At 43.3% G+C, this 27,852-nt stretch overlaps 1 protein-coding gene across 4 annotated transcripts in view; it reads left to right on the top strand.

Annotated features, from left to right (window-relative positions):
- if (inflated) overlaps window positions 1-27,852 on the top strand; it is a 188,840-nt gene that overhangs the window by 66,965 nt on the left and 94,023 nt on the right. For all 4 annotated transcript variants that reach the window (XM_065219277.1, XM_065219279.1, XM_065219276.1 and 1 more), the window contains exon 4: window positions 21,461-21,558. In XM_065219277.1, the coding sequence (XP_065075349.1) occupies window positions 21,461-21,558 (98 nt within the window). The remainder of the gene's footprint in view (window positions 1-21,460; window positions 21,559-27,852) is intronic.

Here is a 27,852-nt window from a genome sequence, read left to right as displayed (position 1 = left end):
ATATCTACTCTTCTGAAGTTCTGTAAAGTTGTCTGAAGCTCCGAAGTTTTAATCTCAAGATCTACCTATTACCTTGAGGCACAATAAATTTCTCAGTAGATCTGCCAACTTGTCTGAAGTTTTGTAAATTACTCTGTAGGCTCTCAGGCTACCCTGAACATCTGAAAATTTCCCTGAAGATCTTCTAAATTACCTTAAGTTCTCCAAAATAGAAAATAGTTAAGCCTTGAAGTTTTAAATGTTTCTCTCAACATCTACAAATTTCCCTGAAATCGTATAAATATTTTTTTTTTTAAATGGCCGAACTCCCCTGAAGTTCTGCAAATTTTACTGAAGATTCATTAAAGTTTCTGCGATTTTTAAAATGTATCAGAAAATCTACACACTTTCTTAAAGGTTTTCAAATTTATCTGAAGATCTATGACCATTCTTGTTACTTTTTCAGAAGTTCTGTAATTTTTTTTTCAAATTTCTGTAGCTTTGTTTTGAAGATCCACGAACTTTTATGATGTTCAATAATTTTTCAGTAGATCTCCAAACTTCTGTGAAATTCTTTGCTTTTCACTGAAGATTCTTGAACTTGTCTGAAGTTCTGCAAATTTCCCTGAAGATTTGCAAAATTTCTCTTATAGTTTTAGAAATTGATCTGAATATATTTTAGCTTGCTTGAATCTCTCTTGTGAATTTTTCTGAATTTCTGCAAATTTCATTTATTTTTTGTAAAATTTTCTGAAGTTTTGTAGTTCTGTTATCAAAATCTATGAACTACCTTGAAGATCAACAAATTTCTTAGTAGATCTCCCAACCTCTCTGAAGCTCTAAAACATTCTTAGTAGGCTCTCAGACCTTGGCATGTTTGGCATACTGTTTTGTTGACCATGCCATGATCAAAGCCATTACGAAGGATGTCTTGCGGGGTACTAAGGGAAGTTCCAAGAAGGTCTATTAAATTGGGTGCTCTTTTGGGAACCTTTGAGAACTTCAAGGCGGTTCCTTCGGCTTCAAGGAAACTTCAGAGAAGTCCAGAGAACTTGAGAAAAATTGGGGAACCGAAATTCCAAGAACCTCTGCCCCAATAACTTCAAGAAAGTCCAGACTTTCTGGAAATTTCAATATGAAGTTTCGAAAATTTAGGGAAAGTGTAGATAATTCATGAGAAGATTAGGAATCTTCAGACATATTAAGGCCTGTACTCTAAAAAAATGCACCAGACAAAAGTGTTCGCCAAAAATTTATTTTAAGTCGGATTTTCTATGCATTCCTAGTTGAACACTCAGTCGGTTAACAACGTCCCGGTCTCAGTCGCGCGGCATCTAGTTTTTTTTCGGTGTTTTTTTCCGCCCGAGCGGTTTTTTCACCCCCCATTGGGTGCCCCAAGTGACCAGTGTGCAACAGAGGAAGTGGAATTCCATGGGCCGAGCCCCTTGGAGTTGCCATCCAGCTTTAATCCACCCCGGTAATCCATCCGGTCGTCAAGCCATTTTTTCCATCATCGTGCCGACCCACCAACACCAATCATCACCACCAGCAGCAGCAAACGGACCATCTAGCTGCAACGGCTGATAGGTTGTTTACAACCGGCATAAGTATTAGACAATACATTTTGCAAGTCCATTGCCTCCCTATTGTAGTTCAATTTTGCCTCGTGGCGCGTGACTCTGTCTCTCACCCCTGGTAGGGGAGTATGGGTCATAGTGAGACAACTTTTTGCAAGTAGATATAAGTTTTTTTTTTTTTTCGATTTTTTTTTTCTTTTTGATTTGTTCGTACGTCGGGCAAAAAATTTAATTACTAGTAATTAAAATTAATTAATTAGTGAAGGTTTTATTTTTTTTCCTTCTTAAGTGGTTGCGATGCCTACGTTACGCGAACCAGATACTATGAACCGTCTTCGAAAGGACCATGGGTTGTCTTTTTTCGGCCCAAAAATAAACCTTTGAAAACTCTCGACATAACGAGAGATTTGCTGCGTAAGTATCCGGGAATCTTGGTACACAAAGAAAGATTCAACAAACTGCGTGTAGAAGCACCGACTTATGATGTGGCAAATAAAATTGCTGATCACGAGTTGTTTAGTGTTGAGTACAACATCTACATCCCTTCTCGAGATGTGGAGATAGAAGGCGTGGTCTCCGACGCGAGTCTGACTGTCGAGGACTTGAAACATGCCTCGGGAACTTTTAAAAACTCGACATTCGCTACCGCGCTAGTGAAGATACTGGATGTAAGGCAACTGCATTCAGCATCTTTGCTAGACGGTAAAAAAGTTTATAAACATTCAGACTCGTTCCGGGTGACTTTCGCAGGTTCAGTTCTCCCAAACTTTGTTAAAATTGATGGTGCTTTTTTTCCGGTGCGACTGTTTGTACAGAGGGTATATAATTGTACCAACTGCAAAAGGCTGGGACACTCGGCCAGCCATTGCGGCAACAAAACTCGTTGTGGCAAATGTGGTGAAAACCACAAAGAGGATTCTTGCCACAAAGAATCAGTAAAATGCGCTTACTGTGGCGAGAATCCTCACCCCTTGCAGGAGTGCCCGATGTACAAACAGCACTCCGATAAAGTGCAGCGTTCAATCTCTGGACGCTCCAAGCAGACATATGCTCAAATGTTGAAGGCTGCATCAGCCGTCCAAGATGCAAACCAATTTTCGGTTTTGTCAGTTGAAGAATCGGACTCTGACTCATCCGATGAAGGTGATTCTACGGTGGTACACGCACCTTCAAAAATAGACGGTTCCTCAAAAAGAAAATGCCCCTCCCCGAAAGTGCGCCGTAAGAAAACTAAAGTCACCTCCAGACGATTGCCAAATTCCCAGGGTAATGGGGATGAAAAAACAAAACCGAAGGCTCCTGTTGATCCAATCCCTGGATGCAGCAAGAATTTTCCGCCATTGCCCAACAAAGATAAAAAAAATAAAAAAGCTGCTCCTCAAACTTCTCAAAAGAAATCCAAGTCCGAACGAGGTTTGCTAGCTTTTTCGGACATTGTGGAATTCATATTAAACATGTTCAACATACAAGACCCTCTAAGAAGCTTAGTTTCTGCCTTGCTTCCAACGTTAGAATCATATCTTAAGCAATTGACTGTTTCATGGCCCCTCCTTGCATCAATCATATCTTTCGATGGATAATTCGTCGAATGAGGTTGAAGATATGATCACTGTGCTACAGTGGAACTGCCGTAGTCTAGTGCCTAAACTAGACTCGTTCAAATTTTTACTTCACAATTCTGATTGTGATATATTTGCTCTCTGTGAAACATGGCTTTCCTCCGATAAAGAACTCAACTTCCACGATTTTAACATTATTCGCCTGGATAGAGACGATTCTTATGGAGGAGTACTTTTAGGGATCAAAAAGTGCTACCCTTTCTACAAAATTTCCCTTCCTGCTCTATCCGGCGTCGAAATCGTTGCTTGCCAAATAAATGTGAAGAACAAAGATCTTTGCATAGCTTCAGTATACGTTCCACCAAGAACCTCCATTAGCCGTAGTCAACTCTGGAATCTAGTTTCGATTCTTCCATCCCCAGTATTAATTCTGGGTGATATGAACTCCCATGGTACTGGGTGGGGCGATCTATATGACGACAATAGAGCGGCTATTTTTTACGATTTATGCGACGATTTCAATTTGACTATTTTGAACACTGGTGAAGCGACACGTATAGCAAAACCTCCGGCTCGAGAAAGCCGACTCGACCTATCTTTGTGTTCAAGATCGCTATCATTGGATTGTCAGTGGAAGGTTATCAATGATCCCCATGGTAGCGATCATTTGCCAATCATCATTTCAATAAAGTGTGGCCCTCACTCTGCAGAACCATCTCGGGTTCCATTTGATCTTACAAGGAACATCGACTGGCAGAAATATGCAAAGGCGGTGACAATCGGTGTCGAATCAATAGATGCGCTTCCACCATTGGAAGAATATCGATTCCTAGCCGATTTGATTTACAAAAGCTCACTGGAAGCACAAAAAAGAAAAGTTCCAAGTGCACCCTTTAAAAGGAGACCAGCCACACCTGGTTGGGACGAAGAATGCACAAAATTGTATGTAGAAAAATCTGATGCTTTCAAAGCTTTTCGTAGACACAAAACCTCCACTTACTTCGAGGAATATTCAAAGCTTGAGACAAAGCTGAAACAATTAATCAAAGCAAAAAAACGCGGTTATTGGCGCAATTTCGTCGAGGGACTCTCACGAGAAACCTCAATGAACACCTTGTGGAGGGTGGCTCGCAACATGCGTAACCGCTCATCTTTCAATGAGAGTGAAGAATACTCCAACCGATGGATATTCGATTTCGCTAAAAAGGTCTGTCCGGACTCAGTTCCAGCACAAAATATTCTTCGAGAAGCGTCTCCTAGCGGCGGCTCTCTGGATAGACCATTCTCAATGCTGGATTTCTCTATGGCTCTTCTTTCATCGAACAACTCCTCACCGGGAAGCGATATGATTAAATTCAATCTTCTGAAAAATCTCCCAGATATCGCTAAAAGACGCTTGCTAGATTTATTCAATTCCTTGCTAGAAAACAACATTGTACCGCCTGAATGGAGACAGGTCAAAGTAATAGCCATTAAAAAACCTGGCAAATCAGCGTCTGACCATAACTCATACCGTCCGATTGCTATGCTTTCGTGCATTAGGAAATTGGAAATTGCTATGCTTTCGTGCATATCACTGGGTCGAATCAAATAACTTGCTATCAAATACACAGTTTGGGTTCCGCAAGAGCAAATGAACAAACGATTGTCTAGCGCTGCTTTCCACAGATATTCAACTGGCCTTTGCACACAAGGAGCAATTGGCTTCAGTATTCTTGGACATTAAGGGGGCTTTTGATTCAGTTTCCATTGAAATTCTGTCAGACAATCTGCACAGATGTGGACTTTCTGGAATTTTAAATAATTTCTTGTACAATTTGTTGTCAGAAAAGCAAATGAACTTTTCCCTTGGACAACTGACAACTTCCAGAATTAGCTACATGGGCCTGCCCCAAGGCTCATGTCTCAGCCCTCTTCTTTATAACTTTTACGTCAAAGATATCGACAACTGTTTGGCAGAACAATGCACGCTAAGACAACTTGCAGATGACGGTGTGGTTTCCGTAAGAGGTCCACATGCCGTGGACTTGCAAGGACCATTGCAAAATTCCTTAGATAACTTGTCTTCTTGGGCTATGAATCTAGGGATCGAATTCTCGCCGCAGAAAACTGAACTGGTAGTGTTTACTCGAAAGCGGTACCCAGCCCGAATGCATCTTAATCTTTTGGGCAGAAACATTACTCAATCATTGTCTTTCAAGTACCTTGGGGTCTGGTTTGATTCAAAGTGCACTTGGAATGCCCATATTACGTATTTGAAGCAAAAATGTCAGCAGAGGATCAACTTTCTCCGTTCAATTTGCGGCACATGGTGGGGTGGTCATCCGGGAGACCTCATAACGCTTTATAAAACAACTATTCTCTCTGTTCTAGAGTACGGCTCTTTCTGCTTTCTCTCGGCAAGAAAAAGTCACCTAATAAAATTGGAACGAATTCAATATCGTTGTCTGCGTATTGCTCTAGGCTGTATGCACTCAACGCATAACATGAGTCTCGAGGTTCTGGCAGGAGTAACACCCCTCCAGAACCGTTTCTGGGAGCTCTCTCTCAGAATACTAATCAAATGCGGAGTGACGAACACACTTATAATTGCTAATTTTGAAGAAACTCTTGGGCTGAACACACAATCTCGATTTATGAGAATCTACCACCACTACATATCATCAGATATGTGTCTTCCTTGTTATACTCCAGACCGTGTTCACTTCACCAATCGCAGTTCCTCAATTGAATATGATCTGACCATGAAACAAGCAACTCATGGGATTCCCGATCAACTTCGACCTATTATTATTCCACGTATTTTTACTGAAAAGTAACAACAAGTCAATTGCATGAAAAGATATTTTACAGACGGGTCCCGTCTCAATGGATCCACTGGCTTCGGTGTCTTCAATGAAAACTCTAGCGCCTTCCGCAAACTTCAGGAACCTTGTTCCGTTTTTGTTGCTGAGCTGGCAGCAATCAACTTCGCATTGGGGATGATTTCCAACATGCCCGCAGACCATTACTTCATCTTCTCGGATAGTCTCAGTTCGATTGAGGCTATTCGGTCGATGAAACAAGGTAGGCACTCATCTTATTTCCTTTCAAAGGTAAGGGAGCAGATGTGTGTGCTGGTCGAAAGATCATATATGATTACCTTTGTATGGGTCGCCTCACATTGCTCAATCCCAGGCAGGCCAGTGACAAGGCCTATACCAACAGCAGCGTTTGACAGTAGGCAGCATGTCCCGGGCTCAAATCATTTATTTTGCTGTTCTGGGCCCGCTGTCACGGTATAACATGCTGCCTACGCGCCTGCCACTGGGCTGATCCCAGGCAATGAGAAGGCGGACTCTCTCGCATAGGTGGGCGCGCAGGAAGGCGAATTGTATGACAGGCAAATTTCACATGATGAATTTTACCATTTAGTGCGTCAGAGTACCTTTTCGAGTTGGCAAACCGATTGGGACACTGGAAATCTTGGACGGTGGTTACATTCAATTATTCCTAATGTTTCTTCGAGAGCGTGGTTTAAAGGCTTGGGCTTAAGTCGTGACTTCATTCGCGTGATGAGTAGACTTATGTCCAACCACTACTCGCTAGATGCTCATCTCAATAGAATAAACCTCGTGGATAGCAACATCTGTCGGTGTGGAAACGGTTACGATGACATCGAACACGCAGTTTGGCAATGTACGGATAATGATGCCGCCAGAGAGCGACTTTTGAATACCCTCGAGGCCCAAGGAAGACAACCCTATGTTCCTATCAGAGACGTGTTGGCAACCCGTGATCTCTGCTATATGCAGTCCGTTTATGTTTTTCTTCAAATGTCTAAGAATTTAATTCCTTTTGTCTTTTGTCTCTCTTTATTAGTTTTTGTTTGTCTTGTCCCCCCGTCTCGATGAGTCTCATCGTCGCCCACTGGTCACCCACCATAGCCGGTCGAACTCCGGACGAAGCTAGAACAGCACTACCGTTCATACTGGCGACAACGCTCTGATGAGACAACGAAACCCTACCCCAAGCTCCTCCCCTGATCCTATCCTTCGAAAATGTACCCTTCTAACCTCGAGTAAGCCGCGAGTAATCGGCCCAACTCCTACTAGACATAGAATTAAGTGAATTTTGTTACACACAGTGAACAATGAATTATCGGCTCCGTAAAGCTAACGCGATTGAGCCTTCCAAATAAACGAACTAGATAAAAAAAAAAAGTCGGATTTTCTCGAAACGTTCAGGGAATGAACTTATACATATGGATTATGTTTCGGCATAATTACTTTATTCAATTTCCTTTCCATCGCTGAAAGCCCGCACCTTTCCCTTAAGACCCCTCATTACATTTTGTGCAATGGTGGAGCCGACCTTTTTGGTCCCTTTCATCCATTCTTTCTTCAACTCCAGCTCGTTCTTGAACACCTTGGACGGTTTTCGAACTTTGGCCTTCATTATGGCCCAAAATCTTTCCACCGGACGAATCTCTGGTGAATTTAGGGGTACCAATCCAACGTCGATCGCGCGTAATGGCATGATGCCAGGTCCGGCCAAAATAATGTCTCGCCTCCGTGGGACCGCAGGAAGGGCAACAGACGCTTCTGGAGGCACTCGGTGCGGTAAATTTCGCTGTTGATGGTACCCATTGTGATGTACGGTTTACTCAGTTTACCGCATTGGCATATGGCCTGCCAGAGCAAGTATTTTTTGGCGAATTTGTCCACTTTCTTCTTCCTTATGTCTTCCGGAACATCAAACCGTGATTTGGCAACGTAGAACTCCAGCCCCGGTATCTGCTTTGCGTCTGCCTTGATGTAGGTTTCGTCATCCATAACCACACACATCGGTTTCGTTAACCACTCTCGATACAGCTTCCTTGCGTGGGATTTGGCCGCCGTGTTTTGTTGATCACGCCGGTTCGGTGCCTTCCGGACCTTGAATACACGAAGCCCAGCTCGTTTCATGGTTTGCTGAACGAACCAGGCGAAACACTTTGCCTTCAGAGCCACGTCGCGAATCAAAAGGTTCGGATTACGCTTGAAATAATCCAACACCTTCCGGGCCTTCACAGGGTCAGCTGTCCTCGATTTTCTTCCACTTTCAACCCGCCGCTCGGTCGTCTGGGACTCCTTAAACGATTTTACCACCCGAGACACAGTTGTATGGGTGATTCCCAGTTGTCTTCCGATCCATCTCATGGTCGCAGTCGGATTTTCCATGACGGCGCGCAAAATTCTCCGGCGATTTTCTTCTTGTTTCGATGACATCTCAATAACCTCTGAACCGATTGTTATGAAATTTTGCACATGTAAACAATTCACTCCAAACTAGTTATACCCAGATTTTCATCAATTTTTACCCACGGATAAAAAAGTTACACGCGGATAAAAATGGTGCATTTTTTTCGAGTACAAGCCTTATGGGAACTTTAAAGAAGTCCATTTTCAGAGAAGTTTAAAGATTTTAGGGATATTTTCATTTATTTCTGTATGGTAGGACCTCTAACTTCATTACCAACTGTTAGAACTTCAGGGTAGCTTTAAGAACATCAGAAAGCATCAGAGAAGCTCAGAGTAGTTCAGTTAATTTCTAAGAAAAATGCCGAGAATCTCATGAAAATTCTGAAAACTTCAGCTAAGTTCCGAGATTTTCAAGGAAGCCCAGAGAACTTCAGAGATGTTATGAAATTTGTATGCAGTTTCATTATTTTACGGAATGTTCCAAGTACTTCAAGGAAGATCAGAGATTTTCAGAGCAGTTTCATTAATTACTTTCAGGAGCTTTCAAGAAGTTCAGAGGAATTAAAAAATCCGAGAATTTCCGGAATTTTACACTACTTTTGGAGAAATTTGCGGAGTTTTCAGAGTATATCAGAAAAATTGTTTAAACGATAGAGAAGTTCCGAGGTAACTTCATGAAATAATGGAATAAAAACATCAACGTTTCGATCTTGAGATCTTCATCAGGGAAGCTTTAGTTAAACATCTTAAGGCTATTAGGCCAAGTTTAAAGGGCAAAACCTTGGTCATAAAACTTCGTTTAAACTGAATAACCAATATACAAATTATTTAGAATTGTTAAACTAATTACAGGCAAGTTTTACCCGTCTTAATTTGAGGAAACAAAGTATTGTGTACAATCTTAAGTTACAATCACAGACAAACAGTTGTATCATAGAGGTAACTCTAAGACTAGAAGGTCCCGAAATAACGTGCTCAACTTTTTGGCTCAGCTCTGGTACTCTCTTCGGTCCCAAGCTAATCGATTCACCCCTCGAAACATAGGAAAAACCAATAACCCTTCATTTTATCTGTCAAACTTTCATAGCAAATCAAAACAAACATTGCGTTGTACTAGAATTTCGACTAGAATTGGGTACGTTAATCGTTTGCTTGAGACCAATAGGCTAGTCAAGTAGTGAGCCAATTTAAAATCGTTAGTTTCATATTGATTGTTGGTTGTATCTTCATGGAATTTACTAACGACATCTCGCGAGCTAATCACGGGAAAAACGCTTGCTTCAAATCTCAAACAATGTTGCATACTTGTTCGATAGGATGTATTGAAACGTCAAAATGTTGCAATGCCAGCGTTGTGGTGGGGGATTTGCGCAACTAATAATATTTAAATTGAACGTGAAATGTGTGTTTCTCCGAACAATAATGGTAAAAGTAGCGAACTTTGTGCCATATGGTTTACTTAACTCCAGCGACATTGAACCGAAACCCATCCGCGCCCGCTGATTCACATGACACACAAACAGTTTGCAATTCAGCCAATCAGTCCGGCTCTCCATAAGGAGTCATTGGAAAGATCGAATCATTGGCGTAGGTGTCTTCCGCTCGTAGGAGGTGTAACCTTGTCCGTCCGTCCGAGCGAGCTCTCAACCAGACTTCTCGGTAAAAACAGTCTGACTCAACCGTCACCGTTTTGACTGGCCGTTTTGAAGGTGTACGCAACACTAGAACAAACAGGAAGGTGCAAAATTTGCACAGATTTCTGCTGATAATTCATAAACCGTCGTGTCGCTTCGGTTTTCGTATATACTGTTGTTTACATTCCACAGAGTTGCCGAGTCTGATTCAGCTGACGACGCTGCATAACCTCACTTTCAATCTAACGCACGTGCAACTGGACATTTACGGCAAGTAGTGACGGCGGCATGGCTTGCTGGGCGCTTCTTTCCAAAACTGTCATTTTTTCGTTTCGAGATTGTTTTGAAGTGCTGATAAATGGCTTTTTTTTTGCTGTACCAAAATAATAGTAGTCGTTTTTTTTCTGTTCGCTGCTTCCATGGTTTCTGTTGTATGGGCGGAACCAGTTCCAGCGTGAACCCACGTAGTAGTAGCATTCCGAAAAGACACTTTGTCATTGATATTTTCTCTTGGAGCCGTTAAAAATGATTGCTTTGTGAGAACGTTTCACTCAGTTGCCACATTTGTTATGGACATTTTTGTTTTGGATTTTGGTTTTTGACACGGCGGCATCTGTCGGTGGTATAATTTATTCGCTGAACACCACAAACTCATAAAACACGCGCACACGCCCTGCAAATGCCCCTAAATAGTTTAGAGCATCATTTATATGAGAGCAAGCCCAACTGGGAAAAAACAGCCGAAAACCAAAATCTATCTCATTTGTTTATGCGCACCCCGCTCTCCAGGTCTGGATCAGTGCTTCCTCTCGCTGAAAGGTGGGTTGACAAACGATCTGCCATAAAGTAATCTCACCAGTAGTCACACCTCTCCACATAGAGGAGACACACACAAATGACACGCCGCAGCTTCCAAGGTTTAGAGGTAGATGTAGCGTAGAGCCAGCAGCAGATTGCAGTTTTTTCCGCTTCTGTTGATACATACTTTTCCTCGTTTTTTTTTGAGTGTAAATAAGCCCGGTACATACACCCAAACGTAGTTGGTTAATTGACAGCAACGCTTGGTTCCTAGGGATTCGCAGACAACGTCCATTTGGGTGTACCCACCAGCATCGATCGGATTCAAGTGTTTGAACAGAGTAGGCCACTACTGACAGGAGGAAATCGAGCGAATTTGAATGTTTAGAGAGATAACACTTGAAACGGGACCACTGCCGCTGCTGCCGCCTACTGGTGCGTCCGTCAACAACCATGGCGACCATATTGCGGATCACTATGTAGATCTCGCATCTATTTCAATATTCAATAATAAATATTGAAAGCGAAACGACGAAGAAGGCTGCGAAAACTGTAACATTGATCAATCGGATGTGAGCGCAAATACCGGTGCCTACTACGCTCGTGGACGACGTTTGTTTTTTCTTTTTGAGCTTTATTTGCACAGCTTCCTGGGTGACACTTCAGGAGGGGATGGTCAACTGAATTTGAATTGCCAAGTTGCGTCAATCAGCGTCACTGTCATAAATATGCGACCACTCTCTGTGCCGTGGGTGACAAGTTGCAGATCGATTGGTGTCGGTTTATTGTGATGGACGGAAATGCAAACTGGGGAAATTATTTATTATTCATTGGAATTGTTAGGGTAATGACCGAATGAAAAGCACGTTTTTCGTGCAAAATTTAACACTAAGGTCCCTTGTTCTGGGCTTTGAAAGGAATCAGTTTCTATAATCTGTACAAAAGAATATTTTTGTTAGATCTTTGAATCATTTTTTTTCATTTATGATTCTTGGCCGATTTCTCGCGAATTAAAGCTCAATCTGGAAAACAAGCAACACAAACAGGTAGAGAAATGACTATAGAGGAGTCATTTCTCTACCTGTTTGTGTTGTTTGATTTGGTATAGTTTGTTCGTGAGATTGAGCTTATATTCGCGAGCAATCGGTGATTGCTCGGTGTTTGTTTTCAAAAGCATTTACACTGTAACTGGAATGGATATAATGTCACCCATTTAGAAGTAAAGTAGGTTAACCCATCCAATGGGTAAAAAAAATACTCATTTATGGGTAACTAATACCCATAAATGAGTAATTGTTACCCATTAGTGGGTTAACGTTACTCATTAATGGATAAAAAATTTACCCATTTAATGGGTTAACCTACTTGACTTCAAAATGGGTGAAATTGCACTCATTAATGGGTACTATAATCTTAGAGTGTACGCCCAAATCTCTAAAGGCCCAAGCGCAATTACGGCGGAAGCGGAACGGCAGCGGCAGTGGAAAAGCCCGATCTGAGTAAGCCTACTTATCGGATTGAAAACTAATTAGATCCAAATCAAATTCGGTTAGGCATCTTGATGTCATTAGTGACAACTGTCAAACTTTCCGTTTCCGTTCCGCTTCCGCCCACATTGCGTTTGGGCCTTAAGGCTCTGAACCATTTGGTGGATTTTTTTAACTTTTGGTTAAAATTTGACAGATGGAAAGTTATCGATTAACCCTGCTATCCGAGCGTGATTACTTCTGACAGACAAGAAGTTAAATTTTGACAAGCTTGGCTAAATTCTACTCGAAAACCGGTCGATCGACATCCTAATAAACAAATACCATAAACGAACTGTATCCCGGATGGGTAAACTATCCCACAAATGGTTTGGATGATACCTCTTGGGGCAAGACAGCTTTTGATCATGAGTAATATCTGAGTTAATTTTGAGTAACTCGCGTTGCTCAACATCAAATACCCATAGCAACCAATACTGTCAAGCAATGCAAATTTACGTATTTCAACAACTTTCGCCAATGGAAGGGCAATTGCACTTTCGTATTGTACGTGTACGAATGGAACTACAAGCTGCCCCTCAAAATCGATGGAAGATTTGTATTGTGACCTTACGGAACAGTCAGAGATGTTTGCCTTTACTGCCATGTCGACGACGTTCGAGTACTGCAAACATTAGCAACCGGATTCTGATGGACAATCCCAGTGCAGCTTCCCAACAATATTAAAGGGAACTTCGGACAATCCAAAGAGGGAAGATGGACTATCCCAAGAGAGATTCCGGACAATCCCACGGAGGATTTCACTCAATATTGAGGGGGATTCATGACAGTCCATCAGGGGGGATTCCATACAATCCAGTTAATTAATCATTTTGTTCGACCAGTTTCCACAGAGATGGCGCTGTTCCACTGGTAGGAAGTGATAAAAATCCCCATATAGAAATTGAGAGAAGTGGGAATAATTCGCTTTCGGTGCATATTCAGGTCAAAAAAAGTGAACGACAACCTAAAGAAATTAGTCAGGGGCTTTGTCGTTCAGGTTTTTCCCGGAAATTAATGCTAAACAAGCTACAATTAAATAAAAATGATTTTTCCCCATACAATTTTACCTGCTTTACTACCAGTCCTCAGAGAGCCAAAAAAATTCAAATTTGAGAGAGAAATTCTCTCTCACGAGCTCAATCTCTCAACATGCCATGTATTTTGTTGACACTCGATTTGTGATTTCCCTTTCACAGATTACAAAATAGAGTACCTGACACTACAAAACATGTCTGGTACCTCTATATATGCATTTGCTTTAACATTTGAAGTCCCTCCTTTTTTACATATTCGGCGCAAAAGATACTTTATGCCCCGCCCCATACATAAAATTCGGCGGGAAATTCTGTGAGGGGTGAGCTATTTTGTGTGCAGAATGTGTAAAAAAGGAGGGACTTCGAATAATAATCTAAATGCATATATAGAGGTACCAGACATGTTTTGCACTGCAGTGTCCTCTGTGAACAATCATAGGAAAACAGATTGTGTGTAGTTTCCGATAGATGTCACCGCAAACAACAGCAGTGACATCTGATGGAACATGAATGCAGAAGCTTGACAAAATGATTAATGCAATTAATGTGGTGGTTCCTGCATCCCATCGACAATCGCTCATTGACAAACTTCATATAAGTTTAAGAATATAATCAACTATGAAGTTGGTGAAATGGGAAAGAATTTCCACTTACAGTGGTAGCCAGTAGGACTTCTGAGGGTAATCTGAGGATACTGTTGGAACGGACAGTTGATGAAGCTTCTGTTGAACGATGGAAGAAATTTGCGGGAGAGGGTGGAAGATTCTTCGAGGGCAAGTTTTAAAAAAACTTCCGGGACATGTTGAAGAAACTTCCATACAAAGTCGGACAAAACCTCCTAGAACCTTTCCGAAGAAGCCAGTCGAAATTTTCAATGGGAAGTTGGAAGAAACTTCCAGAAAATTTCGGATAAATCTTCCAAAGGGAATTCTGGCGACGTTCAAATTTTAATAAATAACTACCGTAAATTATAACTGGTCCACTTGCTGAAGATATTTCCCAATTCCCGGGAATTCCCGGGAAGAGTCTTCAGCTATTTTCAGATTCCCGAGTAGCTAGAAATGGCTGGAAAAATTCAAACACAAACATAACCACACCACCAAAAACTTCAAAGACTTTACACTTTACCCATGGATCTATAGAAAGCAAAAGATGCCTAAGCATCCGCTGGCCTGGACAAGATCCATCTTACTTGGATCTTTTAATTAATGAAAACTGAATCTTGAAATCAAAACATTCTGTCAGACGGCGATTGTTTGAACATCGTTTGAAGAAAAATGGCTACTTTGTTTATTTTTGAGTAAATATGAGTAGCTCAAAATGACTCACTGCTAATATATTAACTCTGAGTACAGTTGTCTTGCCCCTTGTGACACCCCGAACACGTCGTTAAGCTCTCTTTTATGGTTATTTTTATTAGGGCAGTACAGGGATTTTCGAACATAGAAAATAACTTTCGAAATGTCACTTTTAACCAAGATTTAAATTTAACTCGGCAAATGGTTCACAGCCTAAGTTCTCCGGATTTTTCAATCAAAAAAGTACCCAACGGCCAGTTCAGTTTTACCTACTTTGACTAGTTCGTCTCCTTTTCTCCTTCTAATGTTGTCAAAAACGGAGGGGCAAAACCACCCAACAGGGGTAGTAAAGTGTGGGAACCCAATCATGTTGAAGCGAAGCTGTTAGCAATCGAAGCAAACCTTGACATTTATACTTTATTGTAAACGCCTTCAATAAAATTAGTTCTTCTCTAGACCTTTTTGACGTTTAATAGTCTTTCTCTATCTAGCATAAATGAATGGACGGTTTGATTTCCCACTAATCTGTTTCCCTCTTGCTCGCACTCGTTTGATTTAAATGGTGCAGTAGTGTGCGCCGATTAAACGTCAAAAAGCTCTCTAACCACTACCAAAGCCAGACGTCTTTAGCTACTCTCTACAGGTTATGGGCCTGTCGTGAAAGAAGATAGAGAAATAAGTACAAGTTCGAACTCCAACGGAGTTTCTCAAGGCGGTTCCTCAAGTATTCCTCCCATCGAGAGGTTGACTGAACGGGACAGCTGGTCCTCATGGAAGTTCGCAGCGAAAACTTTTCTTCAGCTGGAAGGACTCTGGGATGCAGTGAAGCCGAAGCAGAAACCAGACGGAACATTCGAACCGGTGCAAGTGCAGAAGGATGTGCGACCGCGGTTGAAACTGATCCTGCTTCTCGATCCGCTAATCTATGTGCACATTGAGGACGCGGAATCGGCCGAAGCTGCATGGACCAGGCTCATCAAGTCGGATTTGGATTCGTGTGGATCAATGGAAGAATACGTGAACCAGGTAATTTCGACAGCGCACCAGCTGAACGGCATCGGATTCAAGCTTCCGGATCTCTGGATTGTTCTGATTTTGTTAGTTGGCCTCCCGGACGATTACCGACGCATGATTATGGCCTTGGAAAACTCTGGAGTTGCCATAAGCGGCGATTTTGTCAAGACCAAACTTCTTCAAGAGCAACCGCTGCTAGGCAGCAAGAAAAACAACTAGGTCTTCGCAACCAACAAACGGCATAAAAAAACTACAAGGGACAGCCCTATGGGGTTGTACGCAATGGTGACGTAGGACTACATGGACGTATATGATAAATTTTATTTGTTAACTGCAGCAGGAGCTTGTGTTTTGTGAACGTAAAGGAATTTGAGCGGGGTTCTCTCTGTTTATACTCTTTAGGCTGTGAACCATTTGCTCGTGGTTAAAAGTGACATTTCGAAAGTTATTTTCTATGTTCGAAAATCCTTGTGCGATCGACCGGTTTTCGAGAAGAACTTAGGCTCTGAACCATTTGGTGGATTATTTTAACTTTTGGTTAAAATTTGACAGATGAAAAGTTATCGATTAACCCTGCTATCCAAGCGTGGTTACTTCTGACAGACAAGAAGTTAAATTTTGACGACCGTGGCTCAAAAACCGGTCGATCGACAGAACGGAGATTTTCGAACATAAGAAATAACTTTCGAAATGTCACTTTTAACCACGAGTTAAATTTAACTCGGCAAATGGTTCACAGCCTTAACCAAGGTTGTCAAAATTTAACTTCTTGTCTGTCAGAAGTAACCACGCTCTGATAGCAGGGTTAATCGATAACTTTCCATCTGTCAAATTTTAACCAGAAGTTAAAATAATCCATAGTTAAATTTACCTCAGGGGTAATGACATTTCGAAAGTTATTTTCTATGTTCGAAAATCCCTGTGCTGTCCATCGACCGGTTTTCGAGAAAAACTCAGCCGCAGTTGTCAAAATTTAACTTCTTGTCTGTCAGAAGTAACCACGCTCTGATAGCAGGGTTAATAGATAACTTTCCATCTTTTAAATTTTAACCAAAAGTTAAAATAATCCACCAAATGGTTCAGAGCCTTAGGCTGTGAACCATTTGCCGAGTTGAATTTAACTCGTGGTTAAAAGTGACATTTCAAAAGTTATTTTCTATGTTCGAAAATCCCCGTGCTGTCGATCGACCGGTTTTCGAGCCAAGGTTGTCAAAATTTAACTTTTTGTCTGTCAGAAATAAGCACGCTTGGATTGCAGGGTTAATCGATAACTTTCCATCTGTCAAATTTTAACCAAAAGTTAAAATAATCCACCAAATGGTTCAGAGCCTTAGTATGACGCGCTTGACATAGATGGCCCACAATGACTCACGAAGAGCTACTTATTCCGATCAATAGTGGTGCGGCTTCTTCCTCCTTCTATGGATGCTCATGTCGGCTGCAGCTCGCTGCTTGTAGGCAGCCTTTCGTTGTGTATTGGAGAACACCACCACTCACCACGCGGTGATTAAATAAACACCGTTTGGTGAGACCGGATGTAATTCAACTTTGAAATCTGTGTTAGGGAAATCGTTTTTCGTAGGCAATCGGTGATAAATTTCATTCGTGCAATTTTCAATAGTGACATTTTGAAAAATGATTAAATTTAACAGATGCGTCGAAATATTTCTGATCGATTGGTGATAAAATTATTGAAATTGGTCCTGGAGCAGCTGAGTTATTAACGTTCAAAATCATTCATAATTTTGTTACATGTTCCATTTTCGGGTTTCACAAAGTGTACCCCCATATAGAAATCACAGACGTAGTCCTACGTCAAAAAACCTTGAAGCAAATGAAGCAGCCTACTGCATCCAAGGGCCCGAAATGCAGAAAAAGTGAAACATTTTGCACGGTTCTATCTACGTTTGGCAAGAAGGATGCGAACGACTGGATTTTCGATTCTGCACATATGACGAGCAATCGAGAGCTCCTCACAAATCTGGATCAAGCAGACGGTAAGGTTGTTGCAGCTAACGGTGGCAGGATGGATATCGTTGCCTGCGGAACGGCAAATCTTCTATCGGTGACACGTTGCAGTGAGTGACGTGCAGCTTATTCCTGGGTTGACGGCGAATCTTCTCTCGGTCAGCAGAATCGTGCAGAAGGGGTATTCCGGAACTTTCAACAACGATGGCTGCAAAGTGCACAACGCAAACGACGAGCTGGTGGCAACCGGGAGCCACTCCAACAATCAATTCAAGCTGGACCAGGCGGCGAAGAACACACAGGTTTTGTCATGTAATGCTGCTCGATTTCTGGTACAAACGCATGGGTCATCTTGGAGTGGGAAATTTGAAGAAGCTTGCTGGTGGCCTTGCGACAAAGATTACACTGAATGTTGAAGCTAGCACTGCAGGCTGTCGCGTTTGCTCTACGGGAAAGCAGTCGAAATTGCCGTTTCCAAAAAGCGGATCCCGTGCGTCGAAGGTGTTACAACTGGTTCATTCGGATATCAGTGGACCGATGGAGATGAATTCGATTGACGGTAATCGGTTCTACATTACTTTCATCGATGACAAAACTAGACGCATGTTCGTGTGACTTCCAGAAAACCAAATCAGAAGCCGAGGTGTTAGCAGTTTTCAAGAACTTCCACGTGATGGCCGAACGGCAAAGCGGCCAGAAGCTTAAAACAATACGGACTGACAATGGTAAGGAGTATCTGAACAATGGTTTCTAAGGTTATTTGCAGAAAGAGGGCATCCGACTCGAGACGACCAACGAACGATTACACTCCCGAGCAAAACGGATTGGCCGAGCGCGCCAATCGGACCATCGTGGAGAAAGCGTGATGTCTCCTATTCGAATCCAGGCTATCGAAAGGCTTCTGGGCCAAGGCTGTGTCAGCAGCTGTTTATCTGATCAACCGATCACCTACCCGTAACCCCGAAGAAGCGTGGAGTGGAAGAAAGCCAAACCTTTCACATGTTCGTGTTTTTGGAACGAACGCCATGGTCCAGATTCCAAAGCAGAAACGACGCAAGTAGGACCCCAAATCCCACGAATGCGTGCTGACGGGATTCGATGGAGAAACCAAGGGATATCGTCTATACGACCCGAAGAAGAAGGTAACTATCAAGAGCCGTGAAGACGTTTTCCTGGACGAAGAAATCCCATCTGAAGCTGTAGGTCCCGATGCTCGGCGTAGCAAGGCAGACTGGAAGTCGAGGAACCGTTCGAGACCGTATTCAAGCCCATCATTCCAATTGATCCGACCGAGCCTTGCGAATCGGAGTCAGAAGACGAGAACCATGAAGCAGATGATTCAAGCGGCGATAACGATACCAACACATCCACATTGACTGACCTTGTGCTCCCTCTGCGACAAACTTCAGAACCACCTCGGTCAAAAGTGTTGAGGCGCAGCGGACGGGAGCACGTGCTTCCAGGCTAGTACAAAGATTTTCACGTTGATAGTACTGGCCTTCCTGGTATCTCACTTTCACAGCCAATCTCCGATGAATCGAGCGACTTCCATGGTTTCCCCGTTGACGATAGCACTGGTCGCGACGGTCTAGTGGCATTAGCATCTGGCATGGATGGCGAATTCGGAGACAACCCCGTTTCTCATCAAGAAGCATTGGCTCGGGACGATAGCAGTGCATGGAAGCGTGTCATGCAAGAGGAGTTCGACATACTGGTGGACAATAACACCTGGACCCTCACCAAGCTTCCGAAGGGAAGGAAGGCAATCAAGTGCAAATGGGTGTACAAAACGAAACGTGATGCTGCAGGAGGAGTTCAACGGTACAAGGCGCGGTTGGTCATCAAAGGCTATTCACAGCGAAAGGGGGTAGACTACGATGAAACGTATGCTCCCGTTGTTCGCTATAGTTTGCTGCGATACCTTTTGCCCTGGCTGTCAAGCACGACCTCACGGCTTTCCTGCAGGGTGACCTCGACGAGGAAATATACATGGAACAGCCCCCATGCTTCGTTGACGGAAGAAGGAAGACCGAGGTGTGCATGGTGGATGCGGCTCTGCGGCGATTTAGCCTGGTATCAACGCAATACGATCCTTGCGTCTACGTCTGCATTAAATATATTGTTGCTATTTATGTAGACGATTTAATGATATTCAGCAACGACGAGACATGGAAAAATATGCTGAAGCAACAGCTAAGCAACACTTTCCGGATGAAAGATCTGGGACCTGCGAAACACTGTCTTGGGATCCGGGTCGGTAGAACAACTGACGGGATAACGTTGGATCAAGAAGCCTACATCGAAACGATTTTGAAGCGGTTCAACATGGATCGGTGCAAAAACCAGTGAAGGTACCGATGAACACTAGCGAGAAACTTTCCAAGGATGCGAGCCCGAAGGATGACGAAGAATCTGCTGCTATGAAGGATGTCCCGTATCAGGAAGCTGTCGGGTGTCTTATGTATTTGGCGCAAAGCACTCGATCGGACATACTGTTCGCCGTGAATACCCTCAGCCGGTTCAACAATAATCCCGGTATCAAGCACTGGAATGCGGTGAAGCATGTTCTGCGTTACTTACGTGGAACCTCAAACTTGAAGTTGGTCTACAACAAACATGCTGATTCAAGCATAGTCGGCTACTGCGACGCGGATTGGGAATCCGATTCGGACGAACGTTAGTCAACCAGCGGCAACGTTTTCATGGCTCAAGGCGTGGCGCTATCGACGTGTGAGGCGGAATATATGTCCGTTTCGGCTGCGGTACAGGGAGCGTCCTGGTGGCGAGGACTTTCTGTGCTATTCAACGAAGAAGGAGAAATGGAAATCCGCTGCGACAACCAAAGCTGTATTGCAATCGCCAAGAGTGGTGGTTATAATCCTCGCACGAAGCATATCGACATACGCCATCACTACATCAGGGACGCTTTGGATCGTGGTGTGGTGAAACTGGTTTACGTTGGTACGGAGGAGCAGATCGCTGATGGATTAACCAAACCATTGCAGATGACGCAGTTTGAAGAGAGCCGTACGATGATGGGAATCTCTGTGGCTTGAGGAGGAGCGTTGAAGCGAAGCTGTTAGCAATCGAAGCAAGCCTTGACATTTATACTTAATTGTAAACGTCTTAAATAATATTAGTTCTTCTCTAACCACTACTAAAGACAGACGTCTTTAGCTACTCTCTACAAATCAGTATAATCATATTTACCTACTTTTCGGTACAATCAACTTACTTTTGGGTAGAAAGCAAGTGGAAAATTCCATACAAATTGCACACAAGTAAATAACAACTACTTTTACCCGCTTTACCTACTTTTGAGTTCCTGCACTATAGTGCCGAGATGAGTGAAAAGAACTTACTTTTGGGTACTTTTTCCTTACCGTGTATAAATAGAAATTATTTCTGTGTGTAAAGATTTAATTTTATTTACTATTTTGCTGATCATACACTGAAACAAATCGCGCAGTATATTTTCTTTTTTTTTCGTTGGATAATTTCTATGTACAAAAAGACGTAGACAATGCGAAAACCAATTATTTACTGTACATAAGCCTCACACTCATTAGCGATTTAGTAGTGCCTTTCTGAATTAAATAAAAAAAAACACCACATTCCAATTAGTCGCCCAAATTAAATTTATATACAATCAATTAAGGACCTGTTTTTCGCCAAATGCAAATACACAACCAACACTCTCTCACGCAGTTAGACGCTCACACAATATTTTACTGCCACCGTAATTTCCGAACCGACCGAATGCCATCAATCCTGATCATCAAATTTCTCAATCTGGTTCTTTTTCTTTCTTTCTTTCTCTTCCCTCTACCCGTGGACGCCTTTTTTAGGAAACTCGTTCAACGATAAAAACGAACAGGTTGACACCAAATCGAACCAATGGTTCGGCGCGACGGTGGCCAGTGCCGGCGTGGACGGTCCTCTGGTGGTAAGTACACATCTCGATCTCGATCGATCGATCGATCGATTGATCGATTGATCAACTATAGACTTTCTGAGTTACCGGCCTACATTTTCATTATGCTTGACATCTGGTCGCACAGCACACCTATGCTCGACGCTTGTGTAGGCAACAATCACAACTTGAATGAGGATGAGGATGGCTCGTTTCGCGGTTTTGCGGTTTTGTCCAGAATGTGTGCAACAATTCATATTTATTGCCGTCGTCTAGTCGTTAACTGCTATAGGTATATGTGATTCCGGAATTGTTCCAACGTAAGGTAATTTGCGGTTTTTGTGGGATTGAACTGATTGAAGGCGCTGTGACCTGTTTCGTTAAGCTGATGGTCGCTTCAAAGTAACGGTTTACAGTAATGAATAACATGCTCTAGACGGTCAGAGGTGGTAACAAGACATTAACAGACTATCGGGTTGTACGCAATGGTGACGTAGGACTACGCGGTCTTATATAATAAATGTTATTTGTTTACTGCAGCAGGAGCTTGTGTTTTGTGTAGGAATAGGAATTTGAGCGGGGTTCTCTCTGTTTATACCCTTTAGTATGACGCGCTTGATATCGATGGCCCACAGCGACTCACGAAGAGCTACTGATTCCGATCAATAGCGGTGCGGCTTCTTCCTCCTATGGATGCTCAAGTGGTCTGCAGCTCGCTGCTTGCAGGCAGCCTTTTGTTGTGTTCTCCAGTACACACTGGAGAATAAATAAACACCGTTTGGTGAGACCGGATGTAATTATGGAATTCAACTTTGAAATCTGTGTAAGGAAAATCGCTTTTCGCAGGCAACCGGTAATAAATTTAATTATCATAGCAACTGTTGCACGTTCGTGCAATTTTCAATAGTGACCAATAGAGGGTGAAAAATGATTGTTGCGAACGCCCCTCGTCTGTGAGCCTACCTCCAAATCAACACTTCGGTACCAACTGAACAAGCGAAAGCTGACAAAACGAGATCATGGAGAAGAACAAAGAGTGCTTATAACAAAGCTGAATTGGTGTTACACGATGTCGAAAAAGATTATCGTAATTTATTTGCCTAATTATCGCGCATATATTTACATTTAAACCTAAATTTGTTATTCTACACATGCAGTGAGTTGAACAAATAACAGTTTTGTTTATTGAAGTGCTAATTAAAATTAAATTTATTATCCTAGAAATTGTTACCTTAACTTTGATTTGCACTCTGCCTTGAGCCGCCTCTAGACAGAAAAGAAAACTATAGTTATTAGCGTTAGCGTTAGCGTTGTTATGATATACTTCGTAGATTGGATACTAGCGACACTCACGTCTCTTCTGAAATTCTCAGTTAGATTACTTTCAGGAATAATGCTGGGGAGTAAACATTGGTTCCAATCTAAACAAGAGTAACAAGAAAAGAAAACTATAGTTATTCTGCACAAACCGATAAATTTGTTAACTAAAAGTTTAATTTGAATACTTCCTAAATTTGATTAATTGTATTCAGGATTCCCTAAGCCTAGCGTTACATAGATCCCATTCCGGGTTAAAAAATGAAAGAAAATTACAAAACGTAAGTTATAAGATCATAGTAAACATTGTATTCTAAAACGCATAATTTTTTTTAGGAAACTTTAACACGTAACACATAATAAATACGTTTAAAATTTCGGAGCTGACTTCTTTATTAGTTGCATAAGCAACATCTTAAAGTTTCGTTTTTCCAGGATCAAGTATCTATAGCGATGCCACGTCGGCCGCAACCACTGGAAGAAGACAGCCTGGAACAAAATTGTCCTCTCTGTGCGCTGATGTGAGTGACGCCCTTGATGATTACGATTGGAGCTGTCAGAGATGCCGTAGCGCCAGTTTCCCTGCTCCAGTACCAACTGCGTCATTCTCGATGCCGCCAGTACATATACCAGCCGTTGAATTCGAAACGCAGCCATTAGTACCACCTCTAGTCTAGCTTCCACCAGGAGGACCAAGTACGTCCTATGAAGCTCCCGTTTGTGAATGCCCAACAAGTCAAGCATACATTCCACCAGTCAGCCAGACGACATCGACCTATAATAGGGCGTACGATCCTAGGTATACCTGTGGTAGTCACGTATACTTTCCGCAGATTGAACCAATCATGACAACTGCTCCGTCCGTACCAACATTACAACCGAATCCTGTTTCTCAGATGCCTATGGATTTGAGGCTCCGTTACCTGGAAGAAGAACAGGCTCTCGAAAGGAGACATCTGCTACAACGGTACCGTTTATTGATGGACGCACCACAAGTTGAGCCGCCGATTACAACAATTCCACTGGTTGGATTACACAGCAGTGATTCAGCACACCCAACCAGTCAGCATCAGTCATTCCCGGATTTTCCACGAGTGCATATTGTGCAATCACCTCCCGCTCCAGTTTTTCCAAACCCACAGTACCATTCTTCCCCGGTTCAAAACCCACGAAGGTCTAGCAGGCCGCTTCAGACTGGTACCAGTTCGCAGTTCCAACCTTCACCAGTACAACAAACTCGTCCGAGCATTCCAGGATTCCGTAATGAAGATCATCTGCAAGCAACTGGATTCGAGAACGAATCGGCTTTACTCAACAGAAGTCAAATTGCTGCGCGCCAAGCCGTATCTAAGGACCTCCCGGAGTACAACGGTGATCCGGAACAGTGGCCGTTATTTATTGCTACATTTAACAGTACAACACGTATTTGTGGCTACACCCCGGAAGAAAATATGATACGATTACAGAAATGTCTCAAGGGCAAGGCACTCGAAGCAGTGAGGTGTCAGTTGCTACACCCAAGGAACCTAGAAAACGTTTTGGCAACCCTCAAAATGTTGTTTGGCCGTCCCGAGATTATAGTTCATTCCCTCATACAGAAGATTCAGCTCCTGCCATCACCGAAAGCAGAGAAACTTGGCATACTGGTCGACTTTGCTATCGCCGTGAGGAACATGGTAGCGACAGTGCAAAACTGTGATTTGGAAGAGCATCTCTGCAACATCTCTCTTCTACAAAGTCTTGTGGATCGCCTACCACCAATGATCCGCCTCAACTGGGCAACTCACCGCCAGAATCTGTACCGAGTTACACTCTCACAGTTCAGCGACTGGCTGTATAATCTCGCTGAGGCGGCTAGTAGTGTAACGATCCCACAAATTCAGAGTGTTCCTGAAAAGCCCCGGCATGCACGAAAGGATGACGGTTTTTTGAATGCTCACACTGAAACTGCTCCGAAACCAGAGGTTCAAGCCATCAAAACGCCGCCGAGCATACCTGCAACACTCATCGAGGAAACAGCAATTCCGTACTTTTTCAGTACATTCCCGTCACGCTTCACAATAAAGGAGCACGAATCAGCACCTTCGCCTACCTCGATTGTGGGTCTTCGTTAACGTTGCTAGAAGAGGGGCTAGCGTCGGAGCTACAGCTGCAAGGTGAGAAGCATCCGCTATGTCTCCGGTGGACCGCTGATACATGCCGATACGAGGACGAGGACTTTTTTTTTGAAAAAGTCAAACATCGACTCGCTGACGTTTACACCGTGAAGGAATTGAAGCTACCTTCTCAGTCCCTACCATTTGAGGAGCTTTCCACGAAGCATGCGTACTTGCAAGGGATACCCGTGGACTCGTACACAAACATGCAGCCTCGTATCCTAATTGGTATGAACAACATACGAGTAGTTTATCCGTTGGAAAGCCGTGAGGGTGCAGAACACGAACCCATAGCAGCCAAGACCAGATTGGGATGGATGGTGTACGGAACGTGCCCTGCTGGAGGCAGAGCGTGCTCAAATACCGCACCGCATAGTTTCCATATGTGTCATCACTCTTCAGAAGCTGACGTCGAACTGAATTCAGCGGTCAAGGATCATTTTGCACTCGAAAACCTGGGCATTGCGAAGCTGGAAAAGCTGCTTTTGTCAACGAAGGATGAACGCTCTGCAAAGATGATGCGTTCAGTGATGAAGTTCGAGACTGGAAGATTTCGAACAGGACTGCTGTGGAAATTCGACGACATTCGGCTACCTGACAGTAGGCCGATGGCATTGAGACGTCACCATTGCCTGATGAGAAGAATGGAACGTGATTCGAGCTTGGCTGAAACACTTAGAGCCAAGATGGACGATTACATGCAGAAGGGTTACGTTCGCAAATTGTCTCCAGAGGAACTACGAGAACCCAGGGATCGCATATGGTACTTGCCAATACTCCCTGTATTCAACCCGAACAAGCCAAACAAAGTTCGGATCGTTTGGGATGCAGCAGCGACTGTGGATGGAGTCTCCCTCAACTCTGTCCTCATGAAAGGACCAGATCTTCTGACAGCGTTGCCGTTTGTGCTGTACAGATTCCGGGAGTGGCCGATTGCAGTTTCTGGGGACATCGCTGAGATGTTCCTCCGTATGCTGATGAACCCGCTTGTCCAGCACTGTCAACGGATTTTCTGGTGCAACCGGGATGGTACGTTTGGCGCTAAGTGCTCACCGAGCTGCGCCCAGTTCATTATCAACGAAAACGCAGCACGATTCGCAGTACAGTTTCCAGAGGCTGTTGAAATCATCAAGAAAGGTCACTACGTCGACGACATGTTGGTAAGCGTCGACACCGAAGAAGAAGCAATAAAGCTAGCGAAGGATATCCATTACATCCATCTACAGTGCGGGTTCACCATGAGGAACTGGATTTCAAATTCTCCATCAGTTGTGCAAGCGCTAGGTGAAACTGGAACAGCTGAGAAAAGTTTGGACGTGAACAACGAAGCAGTACTGGAGAAGGTCCTCGGAATGTGGTGGGACACCAAGACGGATACCGTAATGATGTCGGTGTACGACCCTCTCGGCTTGATATCCCACTACATAGTATACTTGAAATTGCTGTTCAAAGAGATTTGGAGAGAGGGATCATCATGGGATGACGAAATCGGCGTGAGGCAGTTGATGAAGTGGAAGACCTGGCTGCAGCTTCTACCGGAGGCGGAATCGGTGCGAGTTCCACGATGTTATCATCTATCTTATTCGCGTGGCAGGGAACGTACAGTAGAACTGCATAAAGGGTGATACGGTCAAAATTTGGTCAAGGGAAAACGCGTGTAAATCGGTGAAATCGTTTATTTAAAAAATCAAATTAAATTTCTTTTTCAAGTTCAATTAGTATAAAATTCAGGAAAAATATTCAGTTAGGCTTCCGCTTTTCCAAATCCGAATTGCCGGGCCTTACGTTTGACCCCTGCCATCAGATTTTGTACAGCCACCTTGTCTACCTTCTTCGCCGCAAAAGGCAGTTTGCCTTGAACTGCTGCTCGCCCTTAGCAGTTTTTTTTTTGGTCTTCTTTAGGTTCCGCTTGACAATAGCCCAGTATTTCTCAATTGGGCGGAGCTCTGGCGTGTTGGGAGGGTTCTTGTCCTTGGGAACCACCTGCACGTTGTTGGCGGCGTACCACTCCATGGCCTTTTTACCGTAATGGCAAGATGCCAAATCCGGCCAAAACAGTACGGAACAACCGTGTTTCTTCAGGAAAGGCAGCAGACGTTTATTCAAACACTCTTTCACGTAAATTTCTTGGTTGACAGTCCCGGAAGCTATGAAAATGCTGCTTTTCAAGCCACAGGTACAGATGGCTTGCCAAACCAGATATTTCTTTGCGAACTTTGACAGTTTCATGTGCTTGAAAACATCTGCTACCTTTCCCCTTCCTTTTGCCGTATAAAACTCCTGTCCCGGAAGCTGCTTGTAGTCGGCTTTGACGTAGGTTTCGTCGTCCATTACCACGCAGTCAAACTTCGTCAGCATCGTCGTGTACAGCCTCCGGGATCGCGCTTTGGCCGTCGTATTTTGTTTATCATCGCGATTTGGAGTCACTACCTTCTTGTAAGTCGATAGTCCGGCTCGTTTTTTGGCTCGATGCACGGTTGTAGACGATACACCCAGCTTATTTGCGGCATCTCGGAGAGAGAGGTTAGGGTTTCGCTTGAAACTACCGGCAACTCTCTTTGTCGTCTCAGCGGCTTCCGGTTTTCGATTTCCCCCCGATCCAGACTTCCTGGCTGTCGACAAACGTTCCCCAAACACTTTAATTACATTTGTAACGGTTGATTTGGCAACTTTTAGCGATTTTGCCAACTTTGCGTGCGAGTAGCTCGGATTTTCGCGATGCGCGAGCAAAATTTTGATACGCTGCTCTTCTTGCTTGGACGGCATTTTGACAACTGAAGAGTGAATTCCAAAATCAAAATAGGAGCAACATTCTACACACACACACCTTCAAAATGAGGGGTGTTCAGGTTTT

The sequence above is a fragment of the Ochlerotatus camptorhynchus genome, unplaced genomic scaffold (assembly GCF_037179485.1).
Source record: "Ochlerotatus camptorhynchus isolate MF236.1 unplaced genomic scaffold, CSIRO-AGI_Acam_v1.1 ptg000102l, whole genome shotgun sequence".
NCBI lineage: Eukaryota > Metazoa > Arthropoda > Insecta > Diptera > Culicidae > Ochlerotatus > Ochlerotatus camptorhynchus.
This window is presented reverse-complemented; position numbering and strand designations above follow the sequence as displayed.